Source organism: Homalodisca vitripennis, chromosome 5 (genome assembly GCF_021130785.1).
Source record: "Homalodisca vitripennis isolate AUS2020 chromosome 5, UT_GWSS_2.1, whole genome shotgun sequence".
Taxonomy (NCBI): domain Eukaryota; kingdom Metazoa; phylum Arthropoda; class Insecta; order Hemiptera; family Cicadellidae; genus Homalodisca; species Homalodisca vitripennis.
Window position 1 is genome coordinate 16,531,871 of NC_060211.1, and position 16,892 is coordinate 16,548,762.

The 16,892-nt window shown below is 32.3% G+C and overlaps 1 protein-coding gene across 1 annotated transcript in view; it reads left to right on the plus strand.

The window, feature by feature from the left end:
- Positions 1-16,892, plus strand: part of LOC124363365 — a 101,178-nt gene extending 84,286 nt beyond the window's left edge. Inside the window, exons 2-7 of the mRNA XM_046818615.1 lie at positions 7,883-8,061; positions 9,120-9,316; positions 10,314-10,527; positions 11,806-11,983; positions 13,677-13,813; positions 16,619-16,892. Of these exons, the coding sequence (XP_046674571.1) occupies positions 7,883-8,061; positions 9,120-9,316; positions 10,314-10,527; positions 11,806-11,983; positions 13,677-13,813; positions 16,619-16,716 (1,003 nt within the window). The 3' untranslated portion in view covers positions 16,717-16,892. The remainder of the gene's footprint in view (positions 1-7,882; positions 8,062-9,119; positions 9,317-10,313; positions 10,528-11,805; positions 11,984-13,676; positions 13,814-16,618) is intronic.

A 16,892-nucleotide genomic window follows, 5' to 3' on the forward strand; every position in this document is an offset into this window, starting at 1 on the left:
TTTAATTAAATATAATTTTAACGAATTAAAGACACAAGCAAATTGTATAAGTTTAGTTCTTAGTTTTATGCGGCCAGTGTTAGGAATATTATCTAAGTTGTCTGGTTCACAGGCCTCACTGAGGTTGCAAGCAAAATTACTCAAGTTAACAGCCCATTACGTTCTTGAAATCTCCTGTGGGCAGAAATACACACATGCATTCATTTCGCAAAGAAATTTATTACCTTATCTTGAAATTAAAAAAAAAGAACCGTTCTTGCCTATTTCAGTGACGCTTAGTAAAATCCTATGTATGGATATTCACCATCTTAAACGTTACTCATGTCAACGTAAAAAAGTTTCATGCAAACCTTAAAGGAGTCTATAAATTAAACCTTTCTCGAGATATCTTGCGGATCTTTGGGATATATGTGTAACACGTGTAACTATGTCTCATGCTACATTGTCTTAACATTATAATCTATTTGTTGACAAAATTATATCTTGTTTTATTCTCTAGCCATTTTCGTTACCCATAAAATCAACGTAAACATTTTTCCTGACTTTCAACCAAAAACTCCATTCAATGATATCAACAATAATCAGTCCCCATGATGCCTACATAGACACGAAGCTATGTGTAAAATATATTTTTTCTCAAGATACGGTGCGAGTCTTATAAATTAAAAATATAATATGAAAATTAATAAATATAAAAAAAATATAATATAAAAATATTTCCATCAGTCCGAGTGATGGGCTTCGTTGGAAAAGTGGCTTCTTTGTAATTAATGGCCTCTAACAGGCTGTAAGCTGGACGTTACGTGAACCAATAAAAGCCGTTTGAAATTGAGCCTGCCCCTGTCGCAGAGCTTGTCGTGACGTCATTGGGGCATATATATCATAAGAACTTGCTTACACATATAAAATATTGCTATCAATTTATATTCAGTTCATTAATAATTATATTAATACAAAATTTTTACATTTTTATTGGCTAGACAAGCAGTAATCTGCATATGTTATGAGTGCTAGGCATGTAACACCATTAGTCGTTAAATAGTTGTGGGATCCAACCAGGTTATCATATAAATAGCGTCACAATACATAATTACGTCAATTAAAAATTAATTAACTGTTCAACGGCTTTCTTTTAACTATTTAGTTCATTATTGCCATATCTAACAACATGAATGCCACGAGGCCTAAAAATTAATTATTTACTTACGTTTTGTACTAAAATAAAACTCAAATTTAAATCAATGATTTCATAACTCAAAATCAGTTAACATAGGCCTTTTTAATATTAATGCTATTAAGCAAAATCAAAAACAAAATAAAATATATTTACATGTAGAATTTTAAATTACATTTACATTACATAAATTAATAATTTTATTTCTCTACAACGTTTCCAAGAAAGTTAGCTGGCATTTTTCGTGAATTCTCCACAAGCTAGAACCACACGACGTTCTGTCACCGTGGTATTATATGGACTTCAGACTACATGATAATTATGTATGTAAGCGTAAAGCGGAAATAATACTCAAATTTATGATGAATAAATCCAAGGAAGCCTTTTGAAGGAAAATTTGAAAGCAACCTTATATTGAAAATGTTATTTTAAAGGACAAAAAAGATATTGGATTTGAATTTACATCTATTGTAATTAATGAACCGTTACCTTTTATTTCAAACCCTCCCAAACAATCTCAGGAAAGCCTTTTACCTTTTGGCCCCAGGAACAGGATAATCTTTTATTGTAAATGTCCTCAATTATTCTATTGTTAGCCTCTAAAATTATGAACCTTTAAACGACAAGTATTTTCTAATGACTTTATATTAAAATTGCAATTTACTGAGAAAACGTGATTAAACTTCAATAAGAATATGATAATAATACATATACAGTTGTTTACGATTAGTTATTATTTGTAATATGGTAAAAATATACAAATTCCTAAAAACAATCTCTACGATACCTCACATAAGTTCATCACATTAATAATATACTATGTAAATTGCTATAGTAGAACTACCATTATGAAAACAAAACTTATTTTTAGAAAGAATTATTTCATAAATGTTTCAAATATTAGTGAGAGCACAATATTAGGCCAAAATAAAACAAAATGTATACCCGATCCTTTAATATAAAAAACATGAAACCCATTTAGAGTATCTTCATCCACGTTTTACACTTATTCGCAGTTAAATCAAACATGTTAAAGAAATAAATCAAAATATATGCTAATTAAAATGTATGAGTTTTAATTCAAAGCCTTTGGTTATGAATAATTACTGAGACAAAAAGAAAAAAAGACCTTAAGCAGTAAGTATTCACCCTTTAATGAGTTTATTCGTAGACAGAACCAGAGATTTACATCATAATGAAAGGTTTCCTTAATCTTTTAATGGGAGTTTTAATTTGGAGACTCCAACTTTCACCTTAGGTTATTTTCGCTTAGGTCTTATCTTTCTAACTACGAGTATATTAAGCGATTAAGAACGAGAAAAATATAATTAGTCTCTTAAAATGTATTTACTATACTAGTATTATATCGGATGTTAAACATTTTTTTCAATATTTTGAGTTAAAAGGAATATGTTTTTAAAATAAATTATATTGCGATTGTAGTTTATAATACAGATTTGAACAGTTAATGTGCCCTACACGTAAATTAGAACTGTAATAATAATACAACCTATCTAAATCACATAGAGAGAATGTGAAATATTATTTGCAAATTTAAGGAAAAATGCGCCAAAAACTGAAGAATCAAATCTATCAAACAACCCCCCCCCCCCCCCACCCCCCCCCCCCCCCACCCCCCCCCCCCCCCACCCCCCCCCCCCCCCACCCCCCCCCCCCCCCACCCCCCCCCCCCCCCACCCATGGTTAGTAGAGTGAAACGCCGCCTACCGCATCAGAATAGCCTACGACGATCCAGTCAGAATTGGCAGCGCATAATGTACTTCACAATGTGTACCTAAAACAACCCGCCATTTCTGATTGGATAAACCTTTTGAGATGCGGTTTGCGGCATTCAACTCTACTAAGTGAGCTCTTTCAAATGAGGTATGACTCGACCCATGCTTTCGTTTAAGATTTCCATGTTTTCCTCTGTGGGCCGTCCCCCCATGGTTGGCATGACATGGTAATAGCAAGGAAAAATAGTTTACATAGCCATATGACACTGTGCAAAGTTTATAGATGTTATCTGCTATGGTATGTAAAATATTAAGCCGTACCCAGACTATTCAAACACCTTGTATATATACATATATTTATATTTATCCGTCTATACGTTGTATATAGATGTTATCCGTTGTATTTACATATTTATTTCTATATAGACGAGATAGAGTTCGATAATGGTGTATATCCCAAAATGTGGCTGAGCGTAAGCAAAGGTTAGGGTAATATCTAAAGAAAACAATTGAACTATAAACTTGAAATGTTGTATATTTGGATCACCCATTTCTAAAGGTTCTGACATAATCTATCTCTCTCTCTCTCTCTCTCTCGGGCAAGATCGTCTTTGATGACGGACATATTACTCTATGAGATTTTATTGAGCGTTGATGTAGCCTCACTATCCGTAGAAGGCTACACCTGCAGTTTCAGTTTCAGGATAAATCAGTTCATCAGTGGATTTTTTATTTTAATTTCTACATTGACAAGAACGAGTTTGATAATTATTGTGCATCATGATCCCTGGAACTGCCAGAGCGTTATTGTAGCTTGTCATTCAGTAGGCTGGCAAAATAATCCTTTGTCTGCCTGATGTTATAGAAATTATGCCTACATGTTTTTTCTGCCCACAGGATATTTCGAGATTAAAATGACCAATCAATTTAAAATAAATGCACGTAGCTTCAGCGTTGTCTCAACAACATCTAGGGTACTCCTCTACCTTGTTTTAGAATAATAACTGAATTTTTTAACGTTACGTACGTGAAAGTTAGAACCTTTTTAAGACAGAAATTTGTTCTTATAGTTGTAAATCTATTAATGAATAAATTATGCATTTTTATGTCTATTGGAAATCACTCCTAAACAAAAGCACTACATCCGAAGCGTAATTTAACTCGGTATATCTACATAAATATCAATATTAAATACTGCAAAAAAACGTATTATTTTGGCTGATTTGGAAGGACTCTTGATTTTACCTTGCTTCTCGTATTATCTTTACCTTTTACGATTTACCTTGGATTCGAACATATTTTATCCTTAAACGTTTGTAGTAAAGTTAAAAGTCGTTCATTTTTGTTACCAAATAGCGGTAGAAAATTCTGTTCTTGAATAACATTGATTCTTAAATTATAAGGATGTTACTTATTAATTGATCAGAAATATGGAATTAATTAAAAGTATTTCGAACAGAAAATGTTGTAATGTTTCATTATATTTGATCATATTATAATAGTTAGTATTCAGATAAAAGAGCAATTATTGAGTATGTCAAATTAAACTATAAAAAAATTTACAGTGTGTGTAAAAGTCTGCAGCAACGCTGACTACTGATGTTAATTATGCAACTCAACCTAACACAACTTTACACTCGTACACTAAGTTCATCACTGAGTTAGGTTAATGCAGTTATTTTAGTTAGAAATTTGGCAAGCTGTTAAAGTTTTGATTCAATCTCTATTATTGCTTGAATTTAAAATTCTCTTTTACGCTCCTTATAGAAGTTTCAGTCAAATTTAGTTTACCAATTATAATGAAATTTTAGAATTTGTTTGTTGTGTTATAGATTATTAATAAAATAAGGCTATTAACAATAATTACCGTAATTATTTTGTGATTACCACAAACAATTTTAAAGTATCTGCAAATGTTAATTGATTAGAATTTAAAATCGATGATGTTTGACCAAAGAATAACATGATATTAGATCATTGCTATTTCAATAATAGAAAACTCCATTTGGAGAATTGGAGTATACTTTTGACCAGAGTATACTACATCTTGGAAGGACCTGTACTGAGTACAGAACAAAGCTGAGGTAAACACAGGAGAAGAAAGGAAGGATCTGAAATAATGATAAACCATGGAGAAAACGAATTTCGATAATTTAATGTTAAGAAAAAGAACTTTGATGTGGGCTAGTGAACATCGTTTAATATTTTACAGTACTAAATTTTAAGCTGTAATACACTAAATTTATGAAATAAGCATTTACAATATAAATAAAAGGCATAATCAACTTTTCACACCTATATAGCTTTATTTACTACGATACTTTTGATATGTTTTCTTTATATTCTAAACTGAACTGAAAGTTTTTTTATTTTATCGCAGTTTCCTGGCAAATGAGTATTGCATGTTTTACAAGACTACTGTAAATTCGATATTTCTTAAAAACCACCTAAGGTACAGAATTAAAATTCTTACAACTTATACTATTCATCTTTACCTGAAAATATTTTTGATGTATGTTTGAAACTTTTATAAATCACAAAATAAAACAATTGTGTAAACAGTAAATTGGAATAACAATTATTGCTGCAAAAGCTTGAAGTGTATCTATCTAACTCTACCTATATCTATAGTTGACTGTTAACACAGTCAACTGAATATTCTTTAACAATATTTTAATGAATATTTAGTTCGAAATATTTGGATTATGTAATATTAAAAAAAATATTAACCGGCAAAATCAATAAATAATTTTAGATAAATCGCTTTGAAAATAACTCTTCAAAAACATTGCAAATCCTAGTTTAAAAGTGTATTTATTATATTATATTTTTTGTATTATTTAAAAATATAAAACCAGTAAAAAAACGATTTAAAAATTTTTACCATTAATACAAATTTGATCCTTTTCGGTAGCAAATGCTTTAAGTGAACAAACAAGGACTCACAACGATGTCAGATGTGTTAGCGATTTTGAGTATTGAATCCTAGACATCCTATAATATTAGCTACTACAAATGTTTAATAGCTGTTCCTAATTGATTGATAACAATATATTAGAAATTAATATGGCTTACAATTTATGTATTTTATAATTTATTATAATCAGTCGTAGTACTTCAGAGATGCCATACGGATTTTAAATTTTGAATTTGGCATCTTTAAATAGTTCTAAGACGTTACAATTTCCTCCTTAACGTATACAATAATTTTCAGAAACGTTACAGTTCCAGAGACTTTAAAATCGTAAACTTTTTGTTAATTACAAGTACAACTTGTTAACTTCCTCTCAAACTTTATAATTGAATCTCGTCACAGTAAAGTTAGGATCTCTTGACGTTAAGCGCTTTATAAAACTTTGTTTTGTTTGTAACCTCCGTAGACGCAGTTTGCTTGGTCAAATATTTACCCATAACAAGAAACTTTACTTTTCTATTATTACGTTTTTTTCCTTAACGAATACTGTCTAATTTTCTATTTACAAAATATTTTAATATTATTGCTATAGTGAGTAACTAGAAAACAATGTGATACGAAGAATATGTTAAGAATTACAACTAAAGCCGTTTGTAACAATTCTTCCGGCTGTCAGAAGATCTAGGTAGATATTGAGACAACTGAAGAATTAATAATGTACTTCTGATGGAGTTTCCGTACAACCAAATACCTCGAAAACCATTCAAAATGCTAAAATGCCGTATTTTGCATTAAGTTAATGATGCAATTAGCATTCCAGTGCAATGTACTATAGGTACATAAATTACGTATTACTGAACTTTTTGAAAGTTTATACGTTACCTGCATTGGAACGAAATTGCATATCGAGATAGCCAAGGGACTTGAAAAAGATATTTATAAGATTAAATTCTTTGCTTATCGATGTTTCAAAACATTATTTTGTCACATTGGTTAAATCTTCTTCCTAAAAACTCTTCTGTGGAAAACTTGCAAAAATTACATATGAAAAATCATGTTATTTTCCAAGATATAACTTTCTTCCTCTACGTACTTTTTCGTTTATTTCACTGCTACTACATCCACATAAAGATTATGATTTTGATATTTCCGTGTATGTTTTATATGCATAAACTTGTTAGTTATAATTATTACTTTTATGCCTGTTGATGGTTGTTAATACAGTCCTTGTATTACAGATTGTCGACAACGAGTACACACGATGCTATCGTTAATATTTCTGAGAATTATCTGGAATTTTAAATGATTAATATCATTCTTGTGTAACGTATTGCAAAGAATAAGTACCCGCAATGCAACTATTAATATTTTCGTGCATTCTCTAGTCTTATAATTGGTTTCATATAGTTCATGTATACATATTTTACAACAATAAGTGCCCACGATGCCACTTTTTATATTTATAATCATTATCTGGTCCTATAACTGGTTCATATAATTTTTGTCTTACAGATTGCCAACAATTAGTGCCCGCTATGTTACTGTTGTCATTTCTGAGCATTCTCTGAACTTTTAATTGGTTCATATCATTCTTTTGTTACAGATTGTCGACGATGAGTGCCCGTGATGTTACTGTTGATATTTCTGAGTATTCTCTGTACTTTTAATTAGTTCCTATGATTCTTGTGTTACAGATTGCCAACAATTAGTGCCCGCTATGTTACTGTTGTCATTTCTGAGCATTCTCTGAACTTATTATTGGTTCATATCATTCTTTTGTTACAGATTGTCGACGATGAGTGCCCGTGATGTTACTGTTGATATTTCTGAGTATTCTCTGTACTTTTAATTAGTTCCTATGATTCTTGTGTTACAGATTGCCAACAATTAGTGCCCGCGATGTTACTGTTGACATTTCTGAGCATTCTCTGAACTTATTATTGGTTCATATCATTCTTTTGTTACAGATTGTCGACGATGAGTGCCCGCGATGTTACTGTTGACATTTCTGAGCATTCTCTGAACTTATTATTGGTTCATATCATTCTTTTGTTACAGATTGTCGACGATGAGTGCCCGCGATGTTACTGTTGATATTTCTGAGCATTCTCTGAACTTATTATTGGTTCATATCATTCTTTTGTTACAGATTGTCGACGATGAGTGCCCGCGATGTTACTGTTTGATATTTCTGAGCAGTCTCTGGACTTGGACTGACTCTTCAGGGTTTATATCTGGTAATATTCGGTTTATACTTATACTAAAACTTTCGTGCAATTTATAAGTTACGATACATTAGGATGTATTACTATCTAATAACTCTTTTGGTTTCCATTATACTATTAAACTAAAACATATATGGACCTAGAATAACGTTTGGTAAGTATTATTATTTTCCAGAACAGTTAATAATTGTAAAACTGAATGTCGGATGATGATTAAAGCAATGAAAAGAAGAACATTGTAAGAAGTAGTGAAAGTTTTCTTTTCTTTTTGTAACTGTTTACAAGAAGGTCGTCTTACAATCCCATAATATATAAGCCTGGAACTTGAAAGGGTCAATAATTACCAATGTTATTTCACTTCTTTATCAATAATGATAATATATTCATATCATGTAATTAAAACGGACACCAAAAATGTACAATAATATTTTATTCACACCTGAGTGTTAATTTATCATCAGGCTAGAATATGTAAAAATTTCTTACTATGTTATCATAAGAAAGCAACATTTTATGGAGATGCATTCAAATTGTTATCTTATAAATATTATTTGGGCTAAGTATGCAAAAAACGTACATTGAATATCACAAAATTCTCAAAACTTTGTATATTTTGTATTTATTTTATTTGTTACCAGTGAACTATCTTCTACAAATACAGTAGCGAAAAGCACACTTTTTATATTATATTTCTTATTTCTCACTTGAGGACCCATTCGTTCACCTATACGTTGTAGTTTATCGTGAAACGCAAAGATCGCTCTTAAAATTTACTTTTAGTGTCCAAGAGCCCTTTCTAAATGAAATTAATTACATTAATAAACCACCTATAACACATTTAATGTTATACTGTTAAAAGTTTTATAGGTACTTAATATATCTTAATTTTAATAAACACTTTTGGAGGCTACACTAAAAATATGTAATCAAAATTTTACTTATTTTAATGCATAAGCAGACAAAAATTTATCAGATCATTCTGATTTACTGGCTAGACCGCTAAAAATAGAATCAGATTATTTCAGGAGCTCAAGAAACATTAAAACACATCACAATTGATTCGTCGTCAGGTGGTGTTCCAGGAGCCAAAAGAAGTTCCAGTTCAGTACTCTTGAGGACTACTCGCAGTGCAGCCTGGACTGAGGAGTCGTCGTCGACAGCGATGCCGTTCTTCGCGGCCCCGGAGAGCTCGGTGAACGTGACCGGGCAGCTGGGCGCTGCCGTGGACCTCCATTGCAGGGTCAACCGGCTCCCTGGGGAAACCTCGGTACTGTCTCAGTCCGTATTTACAATACCTTGTATAAATGGGATTCAGCAAGTTGCTGTATAACATCAATATATTAAGTCTTTTATTGACTGATCTGTAGAGCGAGGTCTATCACTCGTGGGCCTAGAAAATATCATTCTATCGATATATCGAAAATGGATTGGTCTACAGACTTGAAATATGCATGAGACTTCATTTCTATAAGAGAAACTCTGAGTTCGATGATAGTGCATGTCATTCCGTTAGATTTGGCTGAGCGTTAGCGAATATTTCCTTATAGGTCTTATGGGTAATCATGATGGGAAGGGGAAAATAGCAGAATAAATAAGTTTGTAAACAAACTCAATAAACCCAGATGAGGTTGAAACATGTGACATATAAACACATGTAGCATACTTCATTTTACAGTGAATTAGTGTGTAGATTGTACTATCCAAACATTTGCATGAATACCAATTTAATGAACATATTATGTAAACTTCATTCCTGCAAGATGGAGTTCTAAGGTGCGTTTTTTCAACTCCTTTTTTGTATGATTTTCTCTGTCTATATTTCTACAGGACATTTCAAGAATGAATTGAGCTATAGATTTTAAATTGATCATGGAACCTCAGCGAAATCTGTTACGATACATGTGACATACTCCTATATAGTTCTTTAAATGCTGTTTAATTCCAGAAATACAAGTCTTAAATATTAAAAATACTCATTTTATCCAGAATTTATCATATTTTAACTAATTCAGAATGATCTTCGGTGTTAAATCTAACTGCGAATACTAGTATAGGTATAACTATCAAGAGTTTAGGATATTGCTTACTGCTCATTTTTACTGGGGAAGTCTGTAGTGCTTTTCCGTGCCGAACAGAGTATATCCCAAACATATTTCCTGTTGGGCCACATTGAAATGAGATCCATATTCTGAAGTCTTGTAGGGCTTCGGAAACTTAAAACTAGGAGATATTTAATGTAGGTTCTGAGATATTGTCTTGTACAGGTATCGTGGCTGCGGAGACAAGAAGGTCAGTTACGCCTGCTAGCAGTGGGATTGGAACTATACTCCAGCGACTCCAGGTATGCAGTGCGATTGCTGGAGCCCGGCGATTGGCAACTCAGAGTACGATCTCTGCTGGAGAGTGACCAAGGACACTACGAGTGTCAGGTGCCCTCGCATCCTCCTCGGGTCCATTCCGTCTATTTGCACGTCGTGGGTATGCATCCATCCCCCGCTTCTTAATCTTACTGGAGTCTGGAATTGAGTTGAACAGAGCTAATAAAAAAACAAATTAAGGCCATACTACAATATAATTTAGAAGAAAAATTTAGTATCACAAATAGGAACAAAAAATTGTTTTTTCTGTGCGAAATCGTGTTTATAAAACTAGGCAAATCCAATCTGTCGGGAAAGAACAACACCTCCGTGTTATGAACAACGTTTTATCGAAAACAGCAAACAAAACTAAACTCTTGTGTTAATTTTAAAACCGAAAGATGAGCACAGAAAGTTAATGCAACATATTTTATATTGTTTGGAACTATTGGTCTACTAGGTTATGAATAGCCAGTTAATAATTTAGAGATATATAATTGTGTTGTTGGTAAAGGCATGAATAACCTATATTATGGACTTTATATTTATTAATTCTCATAATGTTCCAATAGCCAAATAGTTGCAAATTACAGGAAAGAAGTTTTCTTTAATAACAAGGCTTCTTGTTATTGAAATATTACAAAATTTATAAAATTTTAGGTAAAATAATACCTTCGAATTTGCCACATTCTGAGGATGCTTGTATATGACTAGTCAACGCTAGTGGTGGCAGTTAATATACAGTGTGTTCCAAATTTTATGCACACTGAAAGGGTCTTGGAAGCTATTAAAGATACAACAAATATTAAATAGACAAAGTTGTGCATAGTAACATGGCACAAAAAATCGATGTGGTTAAGTTGATTATTAATGCGTTCCCTCACTCGCTGCGCTCAAAAAAACTGTATTTGGTCAAACATTTTAAACTTTTACAGCTCTCTCATTCGCACAGGTAATAAGAGATATACCTTAGAAATACCTATGATATGAAGTATAACAGCTGTAACAGTTGGAATATTTTGATTAAAAACAGTTTGACCACACTGAATTTTATCATGCACAACTTTTTCCATTTATTCTTTGCTGCATGCCTTATATTTTCCAAGATCGTTTCAATTTGCATAAATTTGAAACAAACTGTATAACTAAAAAAGACGCCCTCATATAAAAACATCACTTTTCAATTTTCAAACAAAATAAGTAATATTTTCAAGTTAATTCAGAACGAATAGTGTTATTTATTACTTTTAGTTCCATTGGATAGAGCTAAAATATATTAAACACGTACATTTAACGGTCACGCCTAACTTCTACCCTGTTGAAAAATATCACATTGAATCATTCTTAGCATCTTGATGTTTCTATGGTTGTAGCTGAAGTTACTACATGAATCTAACAGTTCCAGAGTTGGAAATAACGGACGAAAGAGATGTTCCTATCAAGGACAAGTTCTACAATTCTGGGAGTACCATACAGCTCAAGTGTCGGCTGACGAGGGTTCCCAGGCCTTCCCACTTCCTGCTATGGAGACACGGGTCTGACATACTGAACCATGACCTCCTCAGGGGAGGCATCAGGTGAGGTCCCGATCGTTCAAGGATTCGTCTGTAGAAGTAATAACATGGGTACATGACGGACCCAAGTTTCATCACTTGTGACAATTTTGTTTAAACAATCCTCACCATCATCACTGTACCGTGTGAGAAAAGTCAAAGCACTTCCGAGTCTCTTGGTTTTGTGCACGTCAGTGAGCATTTTTGGAACCCATCGGGAACACAGCTTGTGATAATCTATGGGGTCCGTAAACAATTTGGTACAAAGGAGTGCGTGAAATTTGTTGGAAATCGTCAGATAACGGTGTCATAGTGAAACGGCTCTTCTCTTGGATTTTTTAGTCAACTGCCCTTACCAGATCATCGGTGACAAGAGAAGGCCGACCGCTCCGATTCTCATCATGCACATTTGTTCGACCGCCATTGAACATTCTAACCCACTTTCTCACGATTCCTTTACTCATCACGTCTTCCCCGTAAACATCTCTAAGTTGACAATAAACTTAAGCCGGTTTTACATTCCTTAAGTTCAAAAATCTTATTACAGAACGAATCTAACAATCGGCGGGATCACTAATTGTCTTAATCATTTTAAACATTCAGAGAAAACTGAAAACAAAACGTAGAACAACTAAAATGACGTGAGTTGATAGCCAGTGAACAAGGAGGACTAGTGCGCATGCGCGGAACACCGATTGCAGCGCTACGGTGGCAGTAGAATGAAACGGTACTTACTTTCTGAACACGCTTCGCACAAATACTGCACTATAAAGCTGAATTAAGAAGAATACGCAGATAAATTAAGGGACGTATTAGTTATTCATCATTAAAGTCATTCTAACGACCTTGTGGCAATAAAGATACCCAGAATTAATTATAGTCTTAAAAGATAAGTCTCGAACGGTATAAAGTGCTAAATGAACAGCAATAAACGCTAATGAAGTCCATGGCGCTGCATTGATTGAACACATTCTGCTAAATACACAGAGCGAATGAAGTATTTGTTCTTTTGCAAAATTTTAAAGGCAGCGAATTGTGTTTGTTGAGCGACAATTCGGTACGACAAGCCTGCTTCTGCATTTAGGTACTATATACAACTTTTCAAGAATAATTGCAAATTTTAGTGGTTTCCTTTATGGAACCAAAGTCAAGAGGGAATACTAGCGTAGCTATCTCTTAAGTGATTATCAAGGAAATTTAAAATTTGAGGAAAAATTAAAAACTATGAAAAAGTAAAAACTATTAAAGTAACAACGTGTTAAAGACAAAATCTAACATTTTTATAGCAAGAACGTAAATATTCTGTTTGTGAAAAAAGTACATCTGCGACCATTATATCGGAGCTGTTATGCCTTAAAACCACAGTTGTGCCCGATTGTGCAGCGTTTTACTAGAGCTATTACAGTAACGACGTAATATTTCCCCGGTACAGTTTGTGTGCACTTAACGATAGAATCTACTATGTCGGTAATAACTTGTAACCAATTACTAGTTAACTTACGTCACGTCAATCTCTACCACACAAAGCCAAATCACTTAAACTTGTATAAGTTAAGTACTTAGTAAATAATAGTAGTGCAGTCTGTAAGTGTAATTACTCATTATGGTAGTACTTGTAGCAGTGAGCAGAGTAATACTAATCGAGTATTACACAGTTACATAGCTAAGTACACAATTGTTGATATAGTACTAGTTTCTTACCGCCGACGATGTACAGTGTAAGGACAGACCTGACGGAAGATGGCGCTTGGAGCAGGCTGTTGGTCGCACACGCTACTCCTCAGGACTCGGGGAACTATTCCTGCTCTCTCTCAGACGTGGCTGGAGCCTCCGTCACCGTCCATGTGCTCAATGGTTAGTTAAATGCAATATTTATACATATAAAACGCATTTAAATCCATCCGGATGAAAACTCTCACAAATTTCGTTCATTGATGTAATTTGAAACTCTCTCTCTCTCTCTGTCTCTCTCTCTCTCTCTCTCTCTCTATATATATATATATATATATATATATATATATATATATATATATATATCAGATAATCATTTTTCTGCATCAAATTTCTAGGCTATTAGGTTATTTCTCATTTACTCCGATTTTATTTAATGAAGTTTGCATAAAGCACTGTCTAAGAAGTATTGCGTACTTATATTCTTGTTAAATATTATTCCGAGACGTGTATACAAGATAATTATCTGTACTTGCCAATAGTAGTGTAATAGTAATAACAATATGGTCAATAGTAAAGTAGCTATGATCAATAGCTATAAATTTTGTACAGATACTGTAATTTTTTTAAATATATTAAAAAATTCCAGTGAATTGAGAAAATGATTTTCATAATTGACATATTTAAAGGGATAATGTTTGGTAATATATTTTTTTACTTTTTTTATATAAAAGCCTTTTGTTTAAGCAAAATACTTACAGTTTGTTTCTTAACACGTTAAGGTCAACTCCAGTTATTATAAAAAATCGCACTTACTGTTTAAGCCGTAATGTAAGCGATACGTTGATTTTTGCACTTTTAAAAATTATTATTTGCTGCAAATATTATAAATGTTCATTTTCAAAGACAAGTATACAATCATAGTTTATAAATTATATTTTGCACAGGTTTTTCATAAAGTTGATCTTTTTACGTATATTTTTTACTTGACTTACCTTACAAGTACAATTCTAGCTTTGGCCAAATATTTCTAAAAGTACTTTTTAAAGAAAGAAAATTGTATTAATGCTATTGAAATAAGTCTGACCAAGATGTTGCATTTTTCAACATTAAACGTAAAGCATTGAGAAACGTACTTGTACGTGACTTATAAAAAAAAGTACGTGACTTGATTGCAAAAAGTAAGTAGAACCGTTTTAATGTTCTATAATACGTCACCAATAAAATAATAATATAGAAATGGTAATCAAATAAATGATAAGAAAATAAATAATTACAAATAATGTTAATACTACACATATTCACAACGAAGTTGGTTGGTTGATCACTGTAATAATGAAAAGAAGTGGAAAATAGAGCTATAATACAATACACTAAGAAAATGAATAATACAAAACTCAAATTGGCCAAATGGAAAATAATTTTTATTTAATGGAAAATACTAATAGCTTAATTTATTGGAAAAGCTAATCATAAATAATTACGAAGGGTTTCATATATTCTATACTTTAAGGACATGTTGTTCTTATAGTTTTCTAATCTCTTATCGAGATAAAAACTGGCTTCTTCAGTTTTGAAGGAGTATAGGCTAATTTTAATTTCCAGGGTTTTAACTGGCGAGGACTGCAAGGACATTATATAAAACTATATTCCGCCATATGTACATCTCTGTGCTGTGCGAGGAAACTACTAAACATACCAAACTTAACATTAACTCAGATTTCCAAAGTAATTAGTTATATACGAATTCTAAAGTTACACTGGTTATGTATGAAATCTACGATTTTTATGTTATTGTTAGATACTTTAACTGCGAATTTGCTATGAATTATCCTGCTAAGTGTTAGACTATATGGCGTCTGCCACCGTTAACGTACACATGCTGTGCAATAACGATCTAGGAATAATAGATGAAGTTAATCAAGGAGACTACCAAGATTGTAAACTATGCGCTGTACTAACAGACGTTTTGCGCCTGATCATAGTCACGTTGTTATTCATTGTTTCTTAATAATTTAGCATTTCTATTTTACAAATTTGATTTTGTAAATTAAGAAGAAAGAAAAAAATAAAATATTTAAGTTTTGTGCAGCTATTATGAATTAATTCACAGTTACTCTCGGATTTACATGCATTTTCATTATAAAAATAAAAAAAAAAACATGCATATTCTTTTCAATGGTATTCGAAACAATGCTGTAATAAGTGACAGTCACTAAGAGATATTCCAATCTCTTATTCCATTTCATATTTACGTTTAAAAATTGGGCGGAGAATAAATCTCATCTTTATGTACCTTTGAAATTTCTCAAATTTCATTCCAATATTTCATGATATGTTGTTTCGCAGTTCCGGTGATTTCAGACCAGTGTGGAGAATCTGTGGAGAAAGTCTGAAGGAAGTCGAGGTCCTCTACTTTTACTTTTCAGCTAACAACCTTATGATGTAATAAATTATGTCATACTCGTACTGTAGTTGATTAAAAAAAAATAAAATAAAAAAAAACAGACCCAGACAAGAAAAAATTTTTCTCGTAACATGACATTTATAAATTGTAGCTGAATTTGAAATATGAATAACAACATTTAATATCACCTATATGTATACATACTTATACTTAATATTCTTGACTTTACAGGTGATTAAAACACATTTAAAATCTGCTGATTAATTAAAAAGGGGTTTTAAAGACCAGTAGGGCCCAGCTGGGAGGAACTATTTTCGAAATAGAAATAGCCATGTTATCCAAAGACCATATGAATGCCCATGTATAATTTCAGTATGATCTTTTCACTAGTTTTTACGTGATTGAGTAAAATCATACAGAAACAAACAGAAAGATACCATTCAATTTTGATATAATACTATAGATTTGCCACTATAGCATTTTAAAATAAGTCATATATTTTGGAAAACAATACGTTTGATACAAAAAGCAAAATACTTGAAAACATGTTTTTTCGTGTCATAACTCTTATTTATGTCCAGGGGAGACTCCTGCGGCTATGCAGCATGGCGGCTCACCGCAGCATTTGACAGTCTACTGGACCCTCCTGCTGACTCTCTCGTTGTTCGTCTACAGATGACCTCTCTAGTAACTGTTTTTAAGTTTCGGACTCCCGTCTTTCAATGGATCACGTCTAATGTGTTGTATTTAAACGAATTACATATTTATAGGTCGTTAGTTTACTAGAGTAAACTTTTGTATAAAATGTGATTTGTAGGTACTGTCATAGTATGAGAATAAATATTTTGTGAATTA